Source organism: Mytilus galloprovincialis, chromosome 9, assembly GCF_965363235.1.
Source record: "Mytilus galloprovincialis chromosome 9, xbMytGall1.hap1.1, whole genome shotgun sequence".
In the NCBI taxonomy this organism is placed as follows: domain Eukaryota; kingdom Metazoa; phylum Mollusca; class Bivalvia; order Mytilida; family Mytilidae; genus Mytilus; species Mytilus galloprovincialis.
Genome location: NC_134846.1, coordinates 12,993,251 through 13,019,485, shown reverse-complemented (window position 1 = coordinate 13,019,485; position 26,235 = coordinate 12,993,251). Strand labels below are relative to the sequence as shown.

Genomic DNA, 26,235 nt, shown 5'->3' with positions numbered 1-26,235 from the left:
ACCCGAAAAACAGATCTATCGAAATATCCGCAACTACACGTGCTCGTCTGTCTAGTGAAATATAAATAGCAACTAGTAATTCATTATTAGTAATTAGTTCAATCAGTAACTGCTATATTACTAAAAGCTCTAGTTGACTAATAACTTCAATGTTACCGTATCGGTAAATGTATAATCATTGGTCTAATTAATTTATTACACAATCAAAGGAGATAATTTTTTTGTGAAAAAGACATGGAGTATGGCCTCAGTAAAACAATTTATCGACTATTGTTAAATCAACAATATGTCAAGTAGCAGCTTTTAAAATCAATGATGCAGTCCTGATTCAAATAAAGTGCAAAGAAAGTTTGAAGTATTTGTGTTGATAAAAAAGTATGCATCCTCCGTCTAAAATCTAGTTTGAGACTGATTCAAATCAAAGGAGAGAAATATTTATATACAAGTATGTAAAATGATTTCATACGGAAGTATAAATGTTTACATACTAATTGATGTGACCTCCTATACTGTGAGGGATTATTTCCTGAATACCAAGTATACACTAACGGTCATTACAGTAATGTATACAGAAATTCATGATGAGACGATTTGTTTTACTTCTTTATTTCTTGTTTATAAGCAGATACTTGTTAACATTGGGATCATCTGGTAAGATTTTTTCATTTTTTTAAATATTAGTGAAGGTGTTACATAGAGGCTTTCGAGCTGTCAACGTGACTCTGTACTTTAAAAGATACCGTCGGTATGATATTGTTCTATTTTATGTCATTATGATATATTTCTATTATGAATTACAAAATACGTTGAACCATAAACGTCAAAATCATTCAATCGCGTAGTAGAATTAACTATTTGTGGATTCTTATAAATTCTATATATAACTTTTGGACTATTTTCAATCTCGGTCTATTTCTCAAATTTATTCTTACATACTTTTGATTTTTTAACCCTATATGCTAACATTGCCTATGTAAATTTTAAAATTGATTGTGTGCACATTGAACGACAAATCTATGTGACGTATAAAAATTTCTGACGTCAGACAGACAAATCAATGAATGTGTTTGTATATAGATGTTTTTGTGTTCTGTTAAATTGTTCCTTTTAAATTGTTATACGATGATGACTGATGTACCCATATTTTGACTGTGTCTGTTTAGTTAACGCATCAATGTAAATATAACGGAATTTGATGAGACTGTCATCAAAGTGAGAGGGTTAGCGCTATAAAACCAGGTTTAATCCACCTCTACATTTGAAATGCCTGTACCAAGTCAGGAATATGACAGTTCTTGTCCATTCGTTTTTGATGCGTTTTGTTATTTGATTTTACCATGTGATTATGGACTTTCCGAATAGATTTTCCTCTAAGTTCAGTATTTTTGTGATTTTACTTTTTATGCTAAACGAAATTTTAAGTTTTTGAATTTCTTAATTGCTTTGAAAATTTCAATTGATTGTTATGTCCTTTCTGGAACAGCCCCGTTTCACAGATGATGTCGGATATGTTCGTCACGTCATTACTACAATCCCCTTCAATTTCTATCAATGTGATTTACCGCATTAAACTATTTACCGGGTTTGTAATAACATGAGCAACACGATAGGAGCCACATGTGGAGCAGGATCTGCTTACCCTTCCTGAACACCTGAGATCACCCCAGTTTATTGTAGGGTTCGTGTTGCTTAGTCTTCAGTTTTCTTTGTTGTGTCATGTGTACTATTATTTGTCTGTTTGTCTTTTTCCTTTTTAGCCATGGCATTGTCATAAAATTGAGAATAGGAATGGGGAATGTGTCAAAGAGACAACAACCCGACCATAGAACAGACAACAGCAGAAGGTCACCAACAGGTCTTCAATGCAGCGAGAAATTCCCGCATCTTGAGACGTCTTTCAGCTGGGCCCTAAACAAATATATATACAAGTTCAGTGATAATAAACGCCATAGTTAACTTCAAATTGTACACAAGAACTAAAATTAAAAAAATACAAGACTAACAAAGGCCAGAGGCTCATGATTTGGGACAGGCGAAAAAAAAATGCAGCGGGGTTAAACATGTTTATGAGATCTTCCCCTCCCCCTATACCTCTAGCCAATGTAGAAAAGTAAAGGCATAACAATACACACATTAAAATTCAGTTCGAGTCTGATGTCAGAAGATGTACCCAAAGAAAATAAACAAAATGACAATAATACATAAATAACAACAGACTACCAGCAGTTAATTGACATGCCAGCTCCAGACTTCAATTTAACTGATTGAAAGATTATGTCTTCATCATATGAACATCAGGCACAATCCTTCCCGTTAGGGGTTTAGTATCATACCATCATAACATATATGAGAAGAACATAACCCGTGTCATGTCAATAACTAGTTTTTAAATAAATTAAATGTGTTTAGTTCCGATACAAAGATCCTATAAGTGAATCAATATTAATCCCAAAATATGCAATCTTAATGACCCGAAAACAGTATCGTAACTATATCCCTTCTTAATAAGGCTATTTAAAGCTTCTGAGTTGAATACTTACATTTTTGTGCTTTATAAAGAATATTTCCATAAACAATTGGATGTGGAATACCTGAACGTATAAGAAGTCTGCATGTTGAATTATATTTACGAGTGATGTCCTTATACCGATGATAAAATTTAGTTTTGACTAGTTTGTGATATCGAAAACCCTGGTGTAATAATTTTTCAGTAATACATAAATTTCTCTCGTTAAAATCTAAAACATTGTTACATACACGAGCTAAACGTACAAGTTGAAATATATAAACACCGTAAGTAGTAACAAGGGAATAAAAAATCATCTCTTTTATCATAAATTTTAGTATTGAGCTTCCCGTTAATGCTATAGATATGAAGATCGAGGAAAGGGCAGTGGTCATTGTTAGTATTAGCTTTATTTAAAGTAAGTTCAACAGGATACATTTCTTTAGTATACATACCGAAGTCGTCATTATTGAGAGCCACAATATCATCCAAATATCTAAAAGTATTATTAAATTTGTGTATCAGATGTTGTTTCGATTGGTCTTTGCTGATTTTTGTCATAAATTGTAACTCATAGCAATACAAATACAGGTCCGCAATAAGTGGTGCACAGTTAGTCCCCATTGGAATCCCTATAACCTGACGATATACGGAATCTCCAAAGCGAACAAAAATGTTATCTAGTAAAAATTCAAGGGCAGATATAGTATCAACGCATGTCCAATTAACATATTTTTTTGTTAATTGCTACTAAAAAATTACCGAAAAGAGTTTGAACATATATATTCACATTCTGAATTTTTAAATGCCCATTTGATTAGGTGTGTGAATTATTTTCTTATTGAGAATGTGAGGCAACATGGTATATAGGGTAGACAAATCAAAAATTTGAACAGATTCAAAATTAGTTTATTTTCGATCTATGAGTTTGACTGTCCCTCTGATAGCTTTCGCCCCTCTTTCGTAACACTTGTGTTCACTCAGGTTATTTGTTTTGTTTTGGGTAAGTGTTTAGAGTTTTCTTTTCAGTCTTTCGTTGATTGCTGTATGTCTGTTCATTGTGTCTTCCTTTGGCAATCGTGATAGCAGCTTTTCTTCAATTATTATACACAGCGAAATACTACTGTTGCTTATTCTTATCCTCTTGGATATTTTCAATTACTTCTCTAGCAATTCAACTGGTCAAACTTTTGAACTAATATAAAAAAAGAAACTAATACTTGACCGTTTTAGTGGCAAAAGATTAAGTTTACAACCTAGTTCTTTATTTTCACTACGATGTTTAGTACCCCTTTAACTCATATCTTAATGTATGCTTGTATCTTATGCATCGTAGTGAACTTTATTAAGACTACTTCCGCAACAAACTGATCTGTTTGACATCTTAAGTTATTTTTTTATAAATATAGAAAACCTCAAACTACGATCTATGATAACGATGACGATTTCAGTTTTTCTAAAGTTCCGATCATCATCAGTATTATCCCATCTGCCCTATCGACTGATATTTGAATATATCAATATAGGCACTAAGTGCGTGCATATTTTCATGTACGAACTTCATTTACAGGGATTTATTTCCAAAAACAGAAACTACTCAAGTAGGGTTACGTTGAAGCGTGACAGTCATACTGCACGGTTAAGTCTTACAACATTGCCACGAATATTTTATCTGATATGATGTGTCAGTGTTTGAAACTACAAGGGACACATTTTTGTGGTTTGATCTGTGAATGTATCAATGATGTCATTTTTACTGCTGTGAAATTATTACTGGTGATCCTTTCATACCAAACTATGCTTACATGACGCATCCAGTCTAACTACAGTTAGAGCTAATGCAAAGTTTTTTTAATGGTTTGTTTTCTTAATTTGTATATTCTTAATTAATGTACGAATCCTTTACATTTAATCTCAAATGTATTCATAGATTAGTACAAACCTGCAACCAGTTTCGATAAACAAAACATATGTTATCATTATCATTATTAAAGGCATTGGAAGTATAACGTATTATTTTAACTGTCAAAGTATCAATAATAAACGTAAAATATCAAAACTGGCATTATTAAAATTTCAACGCCAGATGCGCTTTTCGACCACAAGAGACTCATGTAAATGCTTGAAGATATATAGATATAGTGAGACATGTTATCGTTTAGATCAAGATGTTTTAAAAGAGGGGTGAAAGATAGCAGAGGGACAGTCAAACTCAAAGATCGAAATTAAACTGACAACGCCATGGCTAATTCATGCATGCACGTCTTTCTGTTGCTATCATATTCTATACCATAAAACTACAAAAAATATATCTTGAAACATAAGCAGATAAACGACACAAAAGTGTCCGGACATAACTATTAGTGTGGGCGGGTGCAAACTGTATTTATTATCAATTATCAATTATCTTATATATCTTGTCTATAATACCGATTAACAATCAAAAATTTGAACAGATTCAAAATTAGTTTATTTTCGATCTATGAGTTTGACTGTCCCTCTGATAGCTTTCGCCCCTCTTTCGTAACACTTGTGTTCACTCAAGTTATTTGTTTTGTTTTGGGTAAGTGTTTAGAGTTTTCTTTTCAGTCTTTCGTTATCGTTTAGATCAAGATGTTTTAAAAGAGGGGTGAAAGATAGCAGAGGGACAGTCAAACTCAAAGATCGAAATTAAACTGACAACGCCATGGCTAATTCATGCATGCACGTCTTTCTGTTGCTATCATATTCTATACCATAAAACTACAAAAAATATATCTTGAAACATAAGCAGATAAACGACACAAAAGTGTCCGGACATAACTATTAGTGTGGGCGGGTGCAAACTGTATTTATTATCAATTATCAATTATCTTATATATCTTTTCTATAATACCGATTAACAAATATTTTTATAATCGTTAGAAGACGTTGTGCTGATAAAAAGTAGTTTATATTACTACATTTAGAAAGCATTGCAAATTTTTCTTTTGCAACAAATTCTATATCTTTAGAGTTTTATTTGATCATGCTTACATGATATCGAAATTTGTAGACCTTTTAAATAACTGTAGATATTGTATGGAACTAGCAACTGCCCAGAAAGAAACATGTATATGCATGATTCAAATGAATACGTATATAATAAGTACTAAAACGGTATTGAAGATTAACATAGCAGGTCCTTTTTGAATAAATTGACTGAATAAGAAATAAACATACATAAAGGATGGCGTAGAATCCTATTCAATTTATTCATAATTCATTGTAATGATTTATTATACACAAATGTATGGATTCAGGATGATTATCATCAATATTTATGTTATCACGAATTGTATTCAATTTATTATTAGTTACATAGTGTGCTAGTGACGTAATACGGTATATATGGGGTCAGTAATTTCCATATGGGGATTCGAGCGAATCCCCATATGGAATTTACTGACCCCATATATACCGTATTACGTCACTAGCACACTATGTAACGAATTTATCTTACCGACTATCTTAAAGTGTAAAATTTAGACTAGTGACCTATCAAAATGAGCAAGTTTTCAATACAGTTAGCATTAACATGATTAAGAAACTACTTCCTTTGATCCTACAAAAACAGATGCCAACAATGACAACTTGTTAGACTTAAATGTGTTTTCTGAATTTATTTCACTTCATCATCACTTTCTTCGTCTGTTGAAGATTTTTCTCAGTACTGTTTTGTTTTTCTAAAGGGACGTAACACCACTACTAACCGTTTATGAAATAAGCCCCGTCTCCTTATTACCTTATATGGAATATAAAGGGACGCAACTCCACTACTAACCGTGTATGAAATAAGCCCGCCTCCCAACTAACCTAATATAAAATATACACGGTTTTCACGAGGACGCTTTTAACCAATCATATTCCTAGAAATGTATAGGAGGTAAGATAAGTGAAATTCTTGAATCTATTGCCACCCACCCCCTATATCATTTGTGAATTATTATTTTAGTTGGCTTCAGTTGGGAATATAACACTCGATAAATGGTAGAATATATAATATCGTTGTTAATTTATTGTCCTTTAATATCTATTTTTTCATTTATTTAGATCACACTTCCAAATCAACCACCACTCGTTCAGGTGGATATGAAGGAAAAACAAAAACAAAAGGTATATATTTACACAATTTACTGATACATATAAATAGACTAATAAAAAATATACCAGGATTAAAACAAGTCGAACATCAGATACGCTTTTCATCTACAAAAAAAAAACTCATAAGTGAGTATTTAACATATTACGAATAGGCAATAATAATCAATTCTGATAGAAAATAAAAAAAAGCAGCATAAAAAACTGTTTACGGTCAGTTGCAAGTAAATAGTTTTGTCACTAAGCATGTTGAACCAAAAAATATGTTTTGTCTGCGACTTCGTTAAGGGTAACATTAATTATCGATATCATGATTTTATTCAAAACGTCATAATATGGTACAATGTAGGCACTTAAGTACCTAAATATCAACGTTGTACAATATTATGACGTTGAGGATTAAATACCAATGTTGTATCATAATATTACGTTCAGGACTAAAATAAGATGTCGCTAAAATGCGTTACCCCGGACGACGTCACAGGTAACTGTATCCATCAGTGAAAAAGGTAAGAAATACATCTTGGATGACATTTAAAACATCGACAGACCAAACTGGTCCAAACTAAAACATAACAAAGAATAGTCTTTGCACTTATTTCTAATTGTCATTTACCTATAACTGGTGAGGGTAATCGTTCAACAAAAACTTATCCATGTTGTTGATTTAAATCAAAAACAATGTGTACAAATATCTCATTTTTAGTTCTATGTCAAGGAGAAACACTGAATATAGCATGTCCTTTCAACTTTCTCGTAGTGTTTGATGATGCGAACTTTGGTCGTGGACCGTCAGACAACAACAAATGCATTACATTTTATGGTTTTGAAATACAATGTGAGAACCACCAGAAAACACTTGCAGTTCTAAATGTCAGATGCCGTGAAGAACAAAAATGTATTCTTCCTGTGAACAAATCGATATTTGGAAATCCTTGTTTTGGTATAACAAAGTACTTGGAAGTTAAATATCACTGTAAATGCTTATCTTAAATCTGTAACTAAGGGGGGGGGGGGGGTAGGTAGACACTACATATCTGTACATGTTCAAAAATATCTTAATAATCTAAATTCGGATTTAGTACTGTAAACCAACTTATTTTCCCGGACACTTTATTTTGCGTTTAACCATTATTAGCTCTTTTGGCGGCGATCTGATTTTTCGATTTTCAAATTTGCTTAGTGTAGTAAAATGAGGAAAGGTCCAAGTTTTATATCTACGCGACTATATATATTCGAGTATTTATCTACTAGCTAAAGAAGCGAAAATAAAACGCTCGCAATAATAAGGTGGTTTACAGGATATACAGTATATCGTCCTCTATGACAACTACGTAATGGCATAGGTTCCTTTACGACAAGCTTTTCCTTATCAACATTACGAAAAGGATGAAATCTCTCCAGAAAAATGTTCTAATGATTTTTTTCTAAAATAGATATATATACAGTAAAAATTCTAATAAAAAACGATCAAATAAAAAATATAAGATATTTCGAAGATCAAAAAAAGTTATAAAATATTTGCAAAGCCATTCAAAAATTTTAAGCAGACCAGTCAATAGAAAAAATAAGTATGAAGTATAAAGTTCGTTTATCGGGTTTTGATATTTTTAGAATAACATAAATTCCAAAAACGAGAAAACAAAAAGATAATAACACTCTGCAAATATCAGACCAATTGGGCAATTATTTACCTCTGTACTGTGTATCCAATTTCATTATATAAGGAAAATACACGTATCTTAATAGTAAATGAACATTTAATGTAGATTTGCTTTGACTATGTTCCAATGTTTTACTGGGAAATGATTTTCAAGTGAAAAAAAAACCATTATCATTACACTTGAATACTGATTTTCAAAAAAGTCTACTAAAACAAATCTTTTGAAAAAAATGAAACTAATCAGAGCATTTCATGTAAACAAAACCATCAGCAATCATTACAAAGACACAACTATAGAAAAGATAAAATGTGTATTCAAACCTTCAATAAAATCGAGTACTCTATTGTAATTAAATATCATAAATAATTTGTATTTCAGTTTTGTGTGAAAGAGAAACAATGAATATAACATGTCCGAACAACTCTGTAATAGTGTTTGAGGATGCAAACTTTGGTCGTGGGCGATCAGATAGTCAACGATGTAGACAGTTCTGGGGATTCGAAAGTATTCCTTGTGACAACCACGAACAGACGCTTAAAGTCCTAGATGATAAATGCCATGAGAAACAACAATGTATTCTTCCAGTGACCAAAGCTATATTTGGCAATCCATGTCAAGGTTTTACACAGTACCTATATGTGAACTATCACTGTAAAAGAAAGGGTAATCATGGTATGTAATGATTTATTTTCCAAACATTAATTTCACAACGATTTTTCCATTATGTGAATTGGTAGTTAATAAAGTACCCTTCATGGTGATAATTATACTGTCCAGTTATTTCATCTTTACAATGTCTTTACAATTACAGTAACAATTTCATATTTTAGCATATATATTTGGCATGTTCAATTACCATATAGTAGACATACTAGAGTCTGAAGGAAACTACAAACCAGAATATATTCTAGGGATTGAATCATCGGAAAATGACAATACTAGCAGGAAAAAATCCAGAAGTCATCAGACTCAGACCGGTTTTATTAGATTTAAAAGAAAAAGAAATAAAAGGCGAACCGGTTACACACGACCTTTAAACATTAAATAACTGTGATATAATACAATTTTTAAATATTTTTCACATTGATTACAAAGTCACATTTTAAGCTAAGTAACATTTTCCAAACGTCTTTTATAGCATGTACATACGAACTATCTATTGACATGTAAAGGAGTTTGAATATAGGTATAATATTTGAAATTGGAGATGTATTAGAGGGGGTTCAATATACCATGACAGGGTGGAAAAATATCATGGCTAAGTACAATATTTCAATCATATTTTTTAGCATGTCAAAACATACCAACTAAAGGAGTTAGATAATTATATATTTGAAAGTGGTGGTGTAAAGATGTAAAGTTTTGCAAGAACACGTGTCAATGGTAAATGTCGTTAAAACTAGTGTATTCGTGTAATATATTCAGTTTAAGTGGTCTCCTTTCTTTTTGTCCAACTTAAACAATTGTTTTGATTAGAAAGCATGTACGGTTTTCAATAGAACGTATTTGACACCAATTATTGTCACTAAGTGACAGTTTTTGATATAGTTTTATATTACCATATTATTGTTTTATATAATATTATTTACATATAGGGTACCATTGTTTCTTTGTTTTTTTGTTTCAGTTTTTTTTCTTCATTTTATGCTATCTTTAAAAAAACAATACTGACTATAAAAAGCATGTCATTTTAATTGGCAGTGTTATAGTATGCTTTACATTCGGTTTAAACTGCAATAACAAAATTGGAAACAAGCATAATACTACAAACGTTTGAACTTTCAGTTGAAAATGTAAATATTTTCTGAGAGGTTTGTTGAAATTTTTCAAACTATGTAGCCTTTCATGGGAATTTTCATAATTTCTCATCTAATTCTTTATGATTGTTATAACAAATAAGACCGTAATTAAAACAGGAAAAAGGCAATTGACCTATCTGATTGCAAACAGGGAAATTTTTTTCTATTAAGTTTTGATATATTATACACAAAGGTTTCATTTAACACACTGACCTTCAACAATATACATTTATATACAACCTTTTGATATATAGATTCATTGTTCAATAACAATTTTTATGGTACTTTTAACTAGTTTAATCGCATTTAAAGCAAACTTTTTAGACACACGGCAGTTGAGAATTTGGTAAATTATTAAGAAATTAACCTTTTATATTATGACGTTTGATTGCTCTTGAAGAGACATTTTGGTATTGATTTTAATGTTTCTTTATTTTTTTGTTTCATTTGAGTATGCTCAATTTTTCATATTATTAATGTGATTTAATTTCATTTTTAAAGTATGCTAAATTTTTCATATTATAAATGTGATATATTTACCCCTTTTCCTAGTATTTACGACTACAATCGGACAACATTTATACTAATTTAAACAAACGCCTTTACAATGTAGTATTTTGCATTGCCTGCATAGTCTTACTTTGGTTCATGAAATCAGTTGTAGTAACTATAATTTCTAAATTACCTTTGGTGATTGTTTTCTTATCCTTTAACCTAAAAGCTATATTATCTTCAATATTGATAAAAAAAATACTCGCTTGATGATATGTATATGTTCATTATTTGACAAAAAAGTAATACTACACTGGTAAAAATGCCACACATGCGAACATGCGTGACACATGCGTTTCACATGTGTGCCACACGCATGTGAAAGAGACGTTTCATGCAACGCATGTGACACATGTGTGAAAAACGAATGTGATACGCATGATATACACATGTGATCATGTGTTTCACATGTGAATCACATGTGTAAGGAAAAACACATGTGATACATGCGTGATTTCTGCATACAAAAGGCATGTGGTGCCTGTATTAAAAATTTTGCAAACTGTGTGATACGCATGTGTAAGGAAATACACCTGTGATACATGCGTGATTTCTGCATGTAAAAGGCATGGTGCCTGTATTAAATATTTTTCAAAATGGATTCCTATTTGTCCAATTACCATGATCGTTGACATGTATCGAAGCTCTAATGTGAATTAAATGTGTTATACATGGGTTTTCCATATATATACACAGGCAAATTTTGTTCAGGTAAATTTCATGTGAGATTCACCTGAAACAAGCTTATACATGAAACTCGCGTTCAATTAATGTGAATTGAGCTCAGCTAACATGAAATTCATGTTAAATTTTTCATGTGAAGCTAACCTGAATCGAGCATTTGTATTAATTTTTCTAAAATGAAATGAAGGTGAATTGAGCACCAATCACACAAATTCACAGTATTTGAGCATATTTTAGATAAGTCAATGCTAATCTAGTGCACATTATATTTTGATATAAATAAATATTCTTCTTGGTCTTGACTATGTGTTCATACTTCAATTGTATTTTACTTTCTTGATCCTTATCAATACAAATCCAAACTCACAATATCTCCAATGCAAGAGATAAGATGTAATAAAACAAAGAAGGCAAGCAAAATATCCAGGTTACCTTAAGTTCACTCCTAGAATTTTGTTGGTTATGTTCAAGTCGCAATATTTTTTTAAAAAGTGATGTAGGGATTGGTAATTCAATTATAGAATATGTATGCACTGATGAATATTTCATTTTTAATATGTATATATAAGTCATTTTGTGGTTATCAGTCATGAGACAATGTAATCCCATTGTGGAAATTGTCTTACTTGCAAAAGATGCCAATGCTTCTTTAAAATTTTGAAGAAAAAAAGTAGTTTACCCTGCCACATATTTGTGTGCCAGTTTTAAGCCAGGGTTTCGGTGGTTGTCTTAAGTCTCATCCTAATAAAAAGCATATCTAAAAAAAATGTGTTAATAGCAGCTCTTTGATTGGTATAGACTCTGGTTAATTCAGTAGATGATGCCATTGTTTAGACAACTGTTTATTGTTGAGGACTGTATGTTAGCACCTTAATGCCTTTATATGTTTTTGTTGTTGTGTAGCTGTCTGATTGATTTATACCTCATTTCGCATTATATTAATAAATTGAAATAGAAAAGTTCTGTATATTTGATATGCCATATTGAATGCCTTACAGTTATTTACAACTGTTTCCTTCTTATTTCAAAACAAATTTTGACAAACAACAAACATATCTGGCGTATACACTAAATTTAGTCCTGGTATCTATGATGAGTTTTTTTTATACCATTAGAAAATTTCAAAGTTTGGCTTCACAATAATATAAAAGTTCTTGTTATTTCAAATATTTATATAAAATTCAGTTTAAAACATGCATTATTCATTTTTAGACTATAATTGTCATTTTGACACACTAATTTGAATTTTAATTGTCATGATTGTATTACATGTATTATATTCTGAAAATACTTGTGTTTGAAAAAATATACACAATATTTAATTCCATGTGTTTGAGATTTCTTGAATACATCACTCCCATGTCATGTCTTTGTTTAAGAGTTCTCTCCTGCATGTATCTGCTGTAATTGCTATTTGTACCCACGGCTTCCTTCATACATTTGCACTTATCCTTCTAAGATGTTGCTTGAATGATAAAATCCTGTAATACATTATCAGCCATCAGACTCTTGGAATAAAGTTGCTGTAATTTAAAAAAAAAAAAAATAACCATAAAATATTGGTTTACCAATCAAGCAAAAATGATTTACCAAACTTACATATATATATACATAAATATCGTGTGAACAACTGGAGTGGAGAAATAATAGTTGTTGTTTTTGCTACATGTATTTATCATGGTTGTTTTTTTCGCTTTTATGTAAATCAGGCCCTTAATTTTCTCTTTGGAATTGTTTTACATCTGTCATTCCAGGACATAGCTTGCTTGATGCTGTATTGGTTTTGCTCATTGTTGAAAGCTGTACATACATGTAAAGTGATCTTTAGTCATTTTGACCTGATGAATAGTTGTCTCATTTGCAATGATACTACATATTTTCCTTTTTTTTTAAATAATGAAAACTAACTCTATTCATGCATGTGTACTACACATTACCTGTGTATATAATATGTATGGCATTTGGACCTAAATGGCGACCAATTTAACCAGATACTCCACAGGGTGCAGCTTTATACGACTGCAGAGGTCGAACCCTGAAGGTTGAGGCAAGTATGGACACAACATTCAAGCTGAATACAGCTCTGAATTTGGATTGTGATTAAATAGTTGACACAGTCATCATACATTGTCATAGGTTTCTGACACAGAATAAATGTGGTCTAATGAACTTAATTTTTTTTGTGCTTTTGAGCAGTTTACTATGCTGTTGAATATTAATCCTCTCAAAGAAAAAATATTTGAAGAAATTTTCTTTTTAAATTCTGAAATCTAAAATGAGAAAAAAAAATTGACCCCACCCCAATTTTTTTTCCACGTCCCCCTTTCTTTTATTCCAAAAATGATCTCAATTCAAAATTCTAATGGAGTTTGCAACAATAACTACTCATTTAAATACATCATAAAATATTAAAATATAAAATGTCATACAGTCATGGTTAGAATTAATAGTAACTTCTAAAAAAATAAATGGGGAATGTGTCCAAAAGGACACAGATGATGCTCCTGCTAGCATATAGCGTTATAAAGGGACATAACTCGAGAACTGTAAGAGTGAAGCTGCTAAAAATTGAACTTAAACTGAGTTTAGATGTAATAAGCATTATATACACATTTCATTAGATTTAGTTGAGACAAACTTAAGTGAAGAGAACAGAAACTAAAAAATTCTTCAATTTTTCCACTTGTAAAGGGGCATAACCCTAGAATGGTAATCAGAGTGCTTGTAATCACTGAATGGTGAAGATGGCTTTAATTTATCAGTTGGTAGTGAAGTGAATATTGCATTGTATATTGTACATTTTATTTAGCCGACAACGTGATACCAATATAAGAACGCAAACATTTTGCGGTCGTATAAAAACGGGACCAAATTAAAAAAAACTTAATACAGGGTTTGATTCAGCATATTAAAGAACCCCAAGAATTCAAGAATAAAACCCCATTAAAATTGGTCTAGAAATAAGCAACTTATACAAAGTATTAGCGAAGTATTGTTTTTGGCCCCTAATTCATAAACAATTTGAGCCATAACCATGATAACCTCCAAAATCAATCCCAACCTTTTTTTTTTGGTATGGAACCTTCAAGTCCTTGTGGTACAATTTCAGAAAGATCCATACACTTAGTTATACACAAGTAATTGTCTGGAACCTAGGAAAATACTTATTTTGACCCCTAGTTGATTATACTATAAGTTTTTTGTCCATTAAAAAGTGTAAAAAAAGATCGGATGAAGTTTTATACACGTACACAATATAAAGGAAGGAGGATATAGCATTACAATTTAATAAAAGTCGAAGCTAGACAGGACTTTTTGAAAAACTCATTGCATATTACCATTACACAGGTTAAATAGCTACAATGTACGTACGTATCACGGACGTTTTAAAATACAGACTTAAAGCATCAGAATTTCGGAAGTTTTACGGGGAAATTGTACCACGTAAAACGGATCTTCCGCATTGACGCACGTTAGATATTGCTACTACCACCAAACATAGCGCTAAGTAAATATTTGACGGGGAAATTTTCTTAGAAATGCTGAAATAAATATTTCAAATTATATATGAAAATAAAGATTGATTCTTAAATTATCACATTATAATAGGGAAAGTATAAACATATAATATTCATAGGCTTTGGAAGACACAGATTATCAGAAAAAACGTTTACCTAGCGTTGTCCCTTGTAACGAACTCGAAACGTAAAACTCGAACAATTCGCGAAATGTTCACGCAAATCTTCGAAATTTTCCCCGAGGGTATCACCAGCCCAGAAGTCAGCACTTCGGTGTTGACATGAATATCAATTATATGGTCATTTTTATAAATTATCTGTTTACATAACTTTGAATTTTTCGAAAAACTAAGGATTTTCTTACCCCAGGAGTAGATTACCTTAGCCGTATTTGGCACAACTTTTTGGAATTTTGGATCCTCATGCTCTTCAACTTTGTATTGATTTGGCTTTTTAACTATTTTGATCTGAGCGTCACTGATGAGTCTTATGTAGACGAAACGCGCGTCTGGCGTATAAAATTGTAATCCTGGTACTTTTGATAACTATTTACACCACCGGGTCGATGCCACTGCTGGTGGACGTTTCGTCCCCGAGGGTATCACCAGCCCAGTAGTCAGCACTTCGGTGTTGACATGAATATCAATTATATGGTCATTTTTATAAATTATCTGTTTACAAAACTTTGAATTTTTCGAAAAACTAAGGATTTTCTTACCCCAGGAGTAGATTACCTTAGCCGTATTTGGCACAACTTTTTGGAATTTTGGATCCTCATGCTCTTCAACTTTGTATTGATTTGGCCTTTTAACTATTTTGATCTGAGCGTCACTGATGAGTCTTATGTAGACGAAACGCGCGTCTGGCGTATAAAATTGTAATCCTGGTACTTTTGATAACTATTTACACCACCGGGTCGATGCCACTGCTGGTGGACGTTTCGTCCCCGAGGGTATCACCAGCCCAGTAATCAGCACTTCGGTGTTGACATGAATATCAATTATATGGTCATTTTTATAAATTATCTGTTTACAAAACTTTGAATTTTTCGAAAAACTAAGGATTTTCTTACCCCAGGAGTAGATTACCTTAGCCGTATTTGGCACAACTTTTTGGAATTTTGGATCCTCATGCTCTTCAACTTTGTATTGATTTGGCTTTTTAACTATTTTGATCTGAGCGTCACTGATGAGTCTTATGTAGACGAAACGCGCGTCTGGCGTATAAAATTGTAATCCTGGTACTTTTGATAACTATTTACACCACCGGGTCGATGCCACTGCTGGTGGACGTTTCGTCCCCGAGGGTATCACCAGCCCAGTAGTCAGCACTTCGGTGTTGACATGAATATCAATTATATGGTCATTTTTATAAATTATCTGTTTACAAAACTTTGAATTTTTCGAAAAACTAAGGATTTTCTTACCCCAGGAGTAGATTACCTTAGCCGTATTTGGCACAACTTTTTGGAATTTTGGATCCTCATGCTCTTCAACTTTGTATTGATTTGGCTTTTTAACTATTTTGATCTGAGCGTCACTGATGAGTCTTATGTAGACGAAACGCGCGTCTGGCGTATAAAATTGTAATCCTGGTACTTTTGATAACTATTATGACGTGATATATTTCAGTATTGGTTTACATGGCTGTCTCCAAGTTAAATTTGCATAGATATTTTGAAAAGAATATGATGCACGGAAATGTCCCAGGGGAAATTTAATTTGGAAACTTGAAACATTTTAGTTAAAAAAATAAAATTTTGACAGATAATTTATCAAATTTTAAGCACAATCGTTTTGTGCTAAGTGTAAGTTCCTAAAATTCAAATTGATAAATACATTTATCTACATATTCAATTCAAAACAATAGGTATGCAATGTCTTGCGGAAATGTCCGAGTTAAACTTTCATGCCTTCACCAAACTTTTACGACCAAAAACAGAGATGTGATTTCGTGAAGATTATTTTTCGGCTTTGATTATTAAATAAAAAGTACTTTAAAAGTTGAAGTTGATACATCAAATTGTATAAAGATATTACAGGGTTATCTATGAAATATACGGATTGATGAAAATGTCTTGCAAGGTTGTCGTCAAAAATTTTTTGACATCGCCACAAGCGTAATATGATAGAGACGGCATGAACTGCATTCGCGGGTTCCTTCCACCACTCACTGTAAAAATGTACTGCTTCCAACAGAACGAAATGATGCACACATATTACAAAAATACACATCTATAAGACAATCAAAAAGTGATAAAACTTCAGTATCATAACTGTAAGCTATTGCACTGTCTCTTGTACCACTGCTTGAATAAAGCAGTAAAGTTTAATATCCTATGTAAATTACAAAAACCATATTGAATTGGAATCTCAAGGCATTTCTACTGGTGTGATATACTTTGCATCGGCCTAACAAGGAAAGCAGAAAAAAATAGATAGTGCACGTTTCCAATTTAACGTCATTTTTCTGTTACACTAAATGGTAGCAATATCTGACGTTGCGTCTAAAACGTTCATTTTACGGACGTTTTTTTTTCAAAAACATCCGTACAACGGATGTAAAAGCACATGTTCTATTTTCATTAAAGGGGCACTAGCTACGAGATTTATTAAAAACCTTTATATTTTTTTTTTGGCTCAATCAGTTATGAAATACAAATAATGAAATAATAATTCCTTTTTAGTAGTCAATAAGGTTCAATTTTTTCAAAATAAGCAAAAAAAAAAAACCCCATTGATTATGAATTATTCACTTGCAAGTGAATAACTCGACCTCATTGAATCCATATTGATGTGAACTTTAATAAACCCCTTAGGTTGAGATAGGTAACACGTGAATTGTATGTGTAAAGTTATTTAAAGGAAAAGAATGTTCAACATTGAAAGTGAAACAAAGGTAAATCATTTGATTGACTGATTCTATTCAAAAATAAATATTCTAATACGGGTAAAAACAATGATAAACATTTATTTTTTATCTGTAATATGAAATTAAATAGACCTAGAATAATTCAACAGCACGTGTTTGCTTAATCTATTTATTTCTATATTTTTGTTTACATCGCTTATATGGTCATCGGATGACTATAGAGGTCAACTCGATAAATAATTAGATGGCGTCTAGACTCAAATACACACGAAACGAAGCTACGTATTTTCATGCCTGTGCCTTGTGTATTGTTTTTTTTTTTAACTTTTAATAGTTTTGATAAATGTTTTACATTGTTATAAATCAAATATGAGAATTTGATTAGAATCGGTGAATATGAGTTTGACAGCTAGTGCCCCTTTAAAAACCTGATTTTATATTTGCCTTATTAATTTCTGTCATTGTAACATAAACAAAACTTGTAACATCAACGTGCAAAATATAGTTTTAAAAAAAGTAGGATGTTTTGTTTTATCATCAAAACACTATCCAGCAAATATAGCATGAGTTTGTCTCTTAGGTTTATGTAACTGGTTTGCTGTTTTATAGTAAAGGTCTAAACAAGTCAAGTTCATATATATAATGAGCTATATCCGTTTATCGCATGATGTTAACAAGAGCTTTTCAGAGAGTGTATAACAGATACTAAAGATTGTATAGTCAAGAAATACATGTTTAGTTTGCTTAAATTCTGATACATATCACGTTTAAGAGTAAGCCAAAAGGCGTGTTTTATATATGTCGTGTACAAGTTGCGATTTTGTACAGGTTATAACATAAAAAAAAGGACAAAATACACTAACATGAAGGAATAATGAAAACGTTATGAAAATATTATTGAGGTCAATAACATCTGTTGCGATAATAGAAACATGTCCTTATTTTTCGATTTTGTACAAGTTAAAACCATTTTTAAGCAATATTTTGTACAGGTTATAACATGTACGAGGTACTTTTGTACATGTTATAACTTGTATTTTTGCATTATACAAGTTATAACATGTACAATATTTTTGTACATGTTATAACCTGTACAAAATCGCAACTTGTACACGACATATACACATGTAAAATGTATTTGGCAAATATTAGCATTATGCATAGATGGATATGAATCGTTCAGCCAGTAGCCCAATGACCAAACCCAAACAAACAAAATATAAAGGGAAATGTACAGTCTTCAATAATGGTAAGATGTCCATACAATATGCCAATCTCGTAATTGTCACTAAACATGAGTAGCCAAGTCTCACTAGACCACGATCGCACCACGCTCACCACGATCTTAAATAAATTCAGATCGTGGTGAGGTTGCGGTATGAGCGGCATGAAAATGTAAATTTCCACACTTTCACGATGCTACTATGTCCTCATTACGCTTGTACAACGATCCCGCTACGATTATACCACGTTCTCACCACGCTTAGTCTGCGACCTCACTACGATTATCAAGATCTTTATACGCTCATCGCGTTCTCACTGCGACCATACCTTGAGTTATCCGATTGCAACACGATCTTACCACGCTTCTACTGCGATTATACCACGTTCTTACCACGATTATACTACGTTCATACCGCGATCTTACTAGATTTCGCGGAAACAATACAGTCATGCCACCAAAATCTACTAGAACATGTGGGCGTGGTGGTAGGGGTTGATGTAGAGGCAAAAGGACCAATCCAACCTAAATTACAACCTATTGCTGGTCCATAAAGCTCAAATAACGATATTTTAGTGAACGATAGCAGAGATTACACAGATGTGTCAATAGATGTAGGAAGATGTGGTATGAGTGCCAATGAGACAACTCATTGGCTCACACCGAACAGCAAGCTATAAATGGCCCCAAAATTACTAGTGTAAAATCATTCAAACGGGAAAACCAACGGTCTAATCTAAATGAAAACGAGAAGCATGGTTAAGCCGTTAGAGAAAATGGTCAAGAAGTCTAATTACCGCCGATACAGACAAATAAAACCTGGAGAGATTTAAGATATTGTATGTGAAAATGACAATGAGAATGATGGTCGTAATATGAACGTAGTCAGGTCGTAAGAAGAGCGTGATGAGGACGGCAAGGGCGTGCTAGAATCGTTCTATGGTCTTGAACAGCATGGTATAAACGTGGTATAGTCGTAGTGGAAGCGTAGTCGGGTCGCGGTGAGAACGTGATGGTCGTAGTCAGGTCGTGATAACGTCGCTGTGAGATCGTAGCGCAGTCTCTCCGAATAGAATCACGCTTTCGCTACGATGATACAGCGACCTTTGCGATCTTACTACGACCTTAGTGCGCTCTCGCTACGCTTCTACTACGACCGGATTTCGCCACGACCGCGCCACGATTGTTTTGAACATGTTCAAAGTTGGCCACGCTCATCACGATCTTGAAGACCTCACCACGATCGTTATACGACCTTACTACGATCTACACGATCGTACTACGATCATCAAAATTTGTATTTTTTTCACAGTTTTACATTTCAGATCTTGTGGTTGACTGTGCTAGGTATATTTTAAAGTGTATTCCCAATTTGAAATTCGTTTACAAAAAGTGGGTTTAAGTAACAAATTTGACATTAGGAAACAATTTGGAATGCATTTATACCTATTTTTACGTTTTTTAATAGAAGTTTGCCCAACTTTGCGCTCATTAAAACCTACTTTTTACCTCAAATTTACCTCCTAATAAAAGCAGAGGATTTTTTTTTAACGAAAGGTAGTTAAATTAAGTTTTTACGGTACTTTTAAATGTTTTTACGACACTTTTACCCGCAAATTAACAAGAAATATTGTAACAAATATTACATACCTCATTTAAATGTATCTTCTTCTGTTAATGAAAAAAAAACTAATTTTGATATTGGGAAACAATTTTGGATAGCATATGGAACCTATCTACTAACACTTTTTAAAAGAAATTCTATACTATAATATGCTTCTGAAAGATGTTTTCAACAATAACTTAGCTTTTATCACAATTATTGACTATATATTTTCACAAAATCATATAGATTTCTTCCATTTATAGATATTAACACTGATAAAATTTGGCAACCGCTAACTAGTCAACCGGGTCCTGTTTAATTCTTTTGTGTATTGAAAGGTCCCCATATCCCGATGAAAAATATAGACTGTTTACGGGTGGTTGTATGAATCATGTTGAGATATACCACGATATTTTGCCTGAAAAAAGGGATAAACCGCAAGTTACACCAAAAGGGTCTTGTATACACAAGTTTGAATGTATATGGTTTTATTGAGGACATATACATATCAATAATTTGACATAAACAAAGATCAGAATCAGAGTTTATATTCATTGCTATGCGACACATTATACTAAGGTGCTGCATTCATAAAAATTATCAAAAGCCAATGTCAAAGTATTGAAAATTTATGTTTCAGACGATGAAAGCAGAGAGTGAGAAAAAGAAATTAAGGTCACTGGTCAAGGTCAAGGTCAATGACGATCATTGTGATATGCACATGCTGTCTTGTAGAAATATACATTCACGTCAATTATAACAAGCCATGGTCAAAAGACAACATACTTTTCCTTGAATGACCTTGTACTAAAACAACCAGATAAATAAAATAACGAAAACATATTTCGTGGATTCTTTCTTAGACAATAGGGAGAAAGAATTGCACAAATTCAAATACTTTGTGTATAACATATTTGTGTTTAATACGATGGATATACTGATCATGACACTAAGGTATCATTTGACATGTTTGATCAATGAGCCTTCATACATCAGATATTCAAGTATAAGTGACATCAGTTTTGTTGCCCTTATTTTTATTTCATTTTATTTTCCCAGATTACTTAGCTATATTTATATTTATTGTATCTGTCTTTATAAGTTTCTTTTCTCAGATTCAATAACAACGTCCATTTTGACTACACTAGGCTATCATCATTAGCCAACAAAGGAATATGTTAAAAAGGAAACAAAAGAAATAAAAGGTAGTGGCATGTTTTATACAATCAATAGTCATATTAATGAAAGAAAAGACACGGAACATCTAAAATCAAAAATAGTTCGAAGAAAACACTGACAGCATCGTGGTCAAACAACGAACAATAGTACATTTCTATAGGATACGCATGCATCCGTTGCAGTATTATATTCTTATGTCTATAGAATATTGAAATCGTGGTCAAAATTAAAATTTAAAAAAATCAAAGCAGAGGTCCCTTATCGAACTAAATAATTAAAACTTCTAACAACGTATGGGAAATATTGTAATTTTCAAAATTTCGCATGAAATTTTAAAAGTTTGTCTTACAATGATCAGGTGTATACTTAAATAAAAGTTAATCTGACAAGATAAACTACCTTAATTGACACAACCCAAGCATGCAATTATTTCACAATTTCACATTTCTTAGTTCAGCGACTCATGGAATCGGGTTTATAATAATAAATGTGTTGAAAAGTCAACATCAAGATGAACATGTGTTTCATACTATATAGAAGTGGTTATTTGATTGTTCATATAAGCGATGATTGCAATCATAATATAATGCAAGTATAATATGGAACACCCTCTGTCAAATTATAGCATACATATTTGATTTTTCGGACTATACCACAATAAACCACAATGTTAACGTTATGACGGACATCAGTATATCAGAGATAAACAGTTGTGCTTACCTGTTACATTTTAAAATCATGTAAACGATTTGTCAAACAAAATATAGTGCCCTTTATAGACTTATTTCCGGTGTGAATCAAGTCTCCGTGTTGACGTCAGTACTTTGACCTATAATTGTTAACATTGTGAATTGGAAGGAAGTTGTCTCTTTATCATGCTCACCTGATCTTATATACATTTTAAAAGAACCTTAATCTAAACCATTTGTATTAATTTCATTTGCATTTTGGTGAAGATATATTTGTGTTTATTTTGTAGCTAGTATGGACATGATTATTGTCGTATCTACACTGGTTTCCATATCAATTGCTGCTTCTGTTACAATCACAGTTCTTTGTTACCAAAGACACCGATCGAAGCATTCGCTAACCCGCCCAGTTAGCCAAGAACAAATTATAACAGAAAGGGTTGATTCGTCGGACTATACCTCGATAAACTACAATGAAATGACTGATATGAGTTTACCCGAGACAAATGAGAACAGCAATGAAAATAATACAACTCCTCGTGAGCCTCAAGCCATTACAGATATAATACAACAGACGGGAGACACCTTAACTGAATACGAATCATTATCAAACAATCGAACCTCAGTTGAACATGTCTATGAATTAGAATCTACTCAAAATAATCAATATCAGTTATTAACCCAACGTAATTTAAGTGAACATACTTATGAATCTACTGAACCTGAATTACCTGCAACGACGGAATCGGATTTACATCAATATTTTATAGTTATCCCATGAGGGCGTGGTATGTCAGTGTAAGATCATCCCGATGGCCGGAGGCCAGAGGGTGTTCTCACATTGACGCATCAAGTCCGAATGGGAAAATTATTTTACATACCATCTGTTCTAGATTAGATAAAAACTTATTTACACTTCATAAAATCTAGTCTAGATTGCCACACAATCATTGAAAAATACTTTGTATACCAATATACAGACTGTATATATCTGTATATACCTTTTATGAGCCCCGGACACAATATTTAAATATGTTAAATTTACAGTGAGTTTGTATCCAGTCGTCCAGGTGTAGGGGTTGAATTATTGTTAGATATGCTACAGGTCTTGAGTTCGAATCCCAGCAAAGACACTGGATTTTTTCTACATAAAATTTGATAGTTACTCTTTTCCGTATGAATATTTCTAATTTTTATTGTGAAATAGACATTCCCGCTAAACTGTTACTAAACAAAGGAAAGTAGGTGAAACAAAGACCCTCACACAGGGACGATCTGGTAGGGGTGATCTGGTGATCTTTCTCAGATCACCTTTGGTAGAATAAAGGAGCTGGGATGTAACAATCGCTTACTAACCCTTCTGAATCTAATAACCATACTTATTGGACAACAGTTACATATATATATACACTGATGTATTATGAGTGACAAGACTCACATCTGAACTTGTTTTTATATATAATACCTGTTATTGAAGCTTTTAATGTTAATGTTTTCCACATGTAAATAGCTTTTCCTGAGTTCGGTGGAAGGATGGATTTATTCAACTCGTAATAATGATTATAGTTACATGATGAAGTTTACATTATATTAAGACTATTTCCTCCTAAAAGTCAAATGCATTTATATTTTCTTTCGCACGCAAGATTTTCCAGGGAACGAGAGTCTCTACCTCTTTTCAATGTTTATGTTTGGAAATTGATGTTTGTTATCAACCACTAAATTGTTGAAGTGATTATTTTAAGAGAGGTAATCCAAACATTATTTAACAGTTATTTTCGGGTACTCGGTCAATATCAAGTTATGTTAAGTGCAAATTTCTTTGCAATGCAATTCGGTAATTTAACTGTCCAATTGTTGAGTACATGCAGTTGTGCATGAGGTAAATCTCATATGTTAAGCTTTGGACTATTTAAAGATTTGTTGTGTTACATGATATGTAGTAAGTGTCCAATGTTTACTGTTGAATGATTTAAAAATTTCAAGCAGTATGCCCATTTAATTCAAAAATATACTAAATGAAGTAAATACATGAACTGTCCAATCATATGCATATAACTACGAATATATATTAGATGAGTTCTACGACTTATCTACATCTCATATTGTGTAATTTTATGGTTAACTATAATTACGTGTTCCGTGTACGTTCGTATAGAATTATTAAAGTTCTCAAAGTTAATTTCTTGATTACTGACCACTAGTTCAAGTTCTAATTAGATAGCTTTGTCGACAGAGTACTTCTGATTTAGACAATACGAATAGGTCAAAAGACTACTTTCCACAGACTCCAGTTCGAAAACTTGACATATAAAATGAAATTACTAGTATCTAATATGATATAAAAACAGTCATCTTTTCAGTTACAAACGTTTTTGTCTTAGCTCGGGTCTGTAAACATATGTACTAGCAACATCTATGTACTTACTTTTTAAGTAAAGCAAACACATTTGTATAATCAAAATAAAAAAATTCAATTTTTATTCAATGATTTCAAGGGCCTTGGTGGACGAGTTGCCTAACCAGTCATATTGGATTCGTTTCGAACAAATGATGCTGATTTGTTTTTGAAAAAAAAAAGAAACGGTTATAATTTTACTTAGCAAGATTTAGTATTTATAAAAGAAAAAAATTGTAATGTTGGATCAGCAAGTAATTTTCATTGTAGAAGAATATTATAAAACATTGTTCGAAATACTCACGTTTAAAATAAAAGGACATTCACTATGGGAACATATTTTATATCAGGCAACTCCCTTATTACAATTACAGATATCTATGCAGAAATATTGTACTAATTCTGAACTATACAAGTTGATATCTAATAGAATGAACACATTTGAACATTTGTTGAATTGCTTTTGGTATGGTTTATATTAAAAAGAAGATGTGGTATGATTGCCAATGAGACATCTGCCCACAAGAGACCAAAATGACACAGAAATTTTCAACTTTAGGTCACCGTACGGCCTTCAACAATGAGCAAAACCCATAACGCATAGTCAGCTGTTAAATGCCCCGAAATGACAATGTAAAACAATTTAAACGAGAAAACTACTGGACTTATTTATTTAAAAAAAATGAACGAAAAACAAATATGTAACACATAAACAAACGACAACCACTGCATTACAGACTCCTGACTTGGGACAGGCACAGACATACATAATGTGGTGGGGTTCAACATGTTAGCGGGATCCCAACCCTCCCTCTAACCTGGGACAGTGGTATAACAGTACAACATAAGAACGAACTATAAAAATCAGTTGAAAAGGGCGTAACTCATCAGATGGACAAAAATACAAGTGGAAGTGGCCGAGTACTCGTACATCCCGACAACAAAAAGACACTAGGAACAGATCTGAGAGTACTCTCAGTTATCTGACAGCTCGTTCTCAGCCACTAACAACTAATAAAAATATCGTGCATCTAAGACTTTAACTGACTTCATGTAACTGTTTGTTTGTAAAACCAGGTATTGTCTGGTATTTTTTGTGTACATATTTAGATAAAATGTTATCAAGAGAAGAAGTCACAGTAATACTTTATTACTACTCTATTAACTATGATGTTGTGAGTTTGAATACAGCCCGTTGCAGTTGCAATCGACTCCAATTTAAATTGACTTGAACTGTCAGTTTACAATCGCAAACCCTGCGAAAGTGTGATAGTGGCCGACTTGTATTTGTGCTCAAATGAAACAGAATTCGTAGAGAACCATCTGAAAGACAATCAGAATATACAAATCTTTAAATTTGTAATGTCAAACAGTAATCCACATTTCAATAAGTGCTTATATTTCATTTAATTGCAATATTCATAGAAA

General features: G+C 32.3%; 1 protein-coding gene across 1 annotated transcript; it reads left to right on the top strand.

Annotated features, from left to right (window-relative positions):
* Window positions 1-322: 322 nt before the first annotated feature.
* On the top strand, window positions 323-25,138 carry LOC143044446 (D-galactoside-specific lectin-like). Its single transcript, XM_076216469.1, has 5 exons — window positions 323-651; window positions 6,578-6,640; window positions 8,668-8,961; window positions 21,657-21,746; window positions 22,700-25,138. The coding sequence occupies exons 1-4, from the start codon at window positions 579-581 to the stop codon at window positions 21,701-21,703; spliced, it is 477 nt and encodes a 158-aa protein (XP_076072584.1). The 5' UTR covers window positions 323-578; the 3' UTR covers window positions 21,704-21,746; window positions 22,700-25,138.
* Window positions 25,139-26,235: the final 1,097 nt, after the last annotated feature.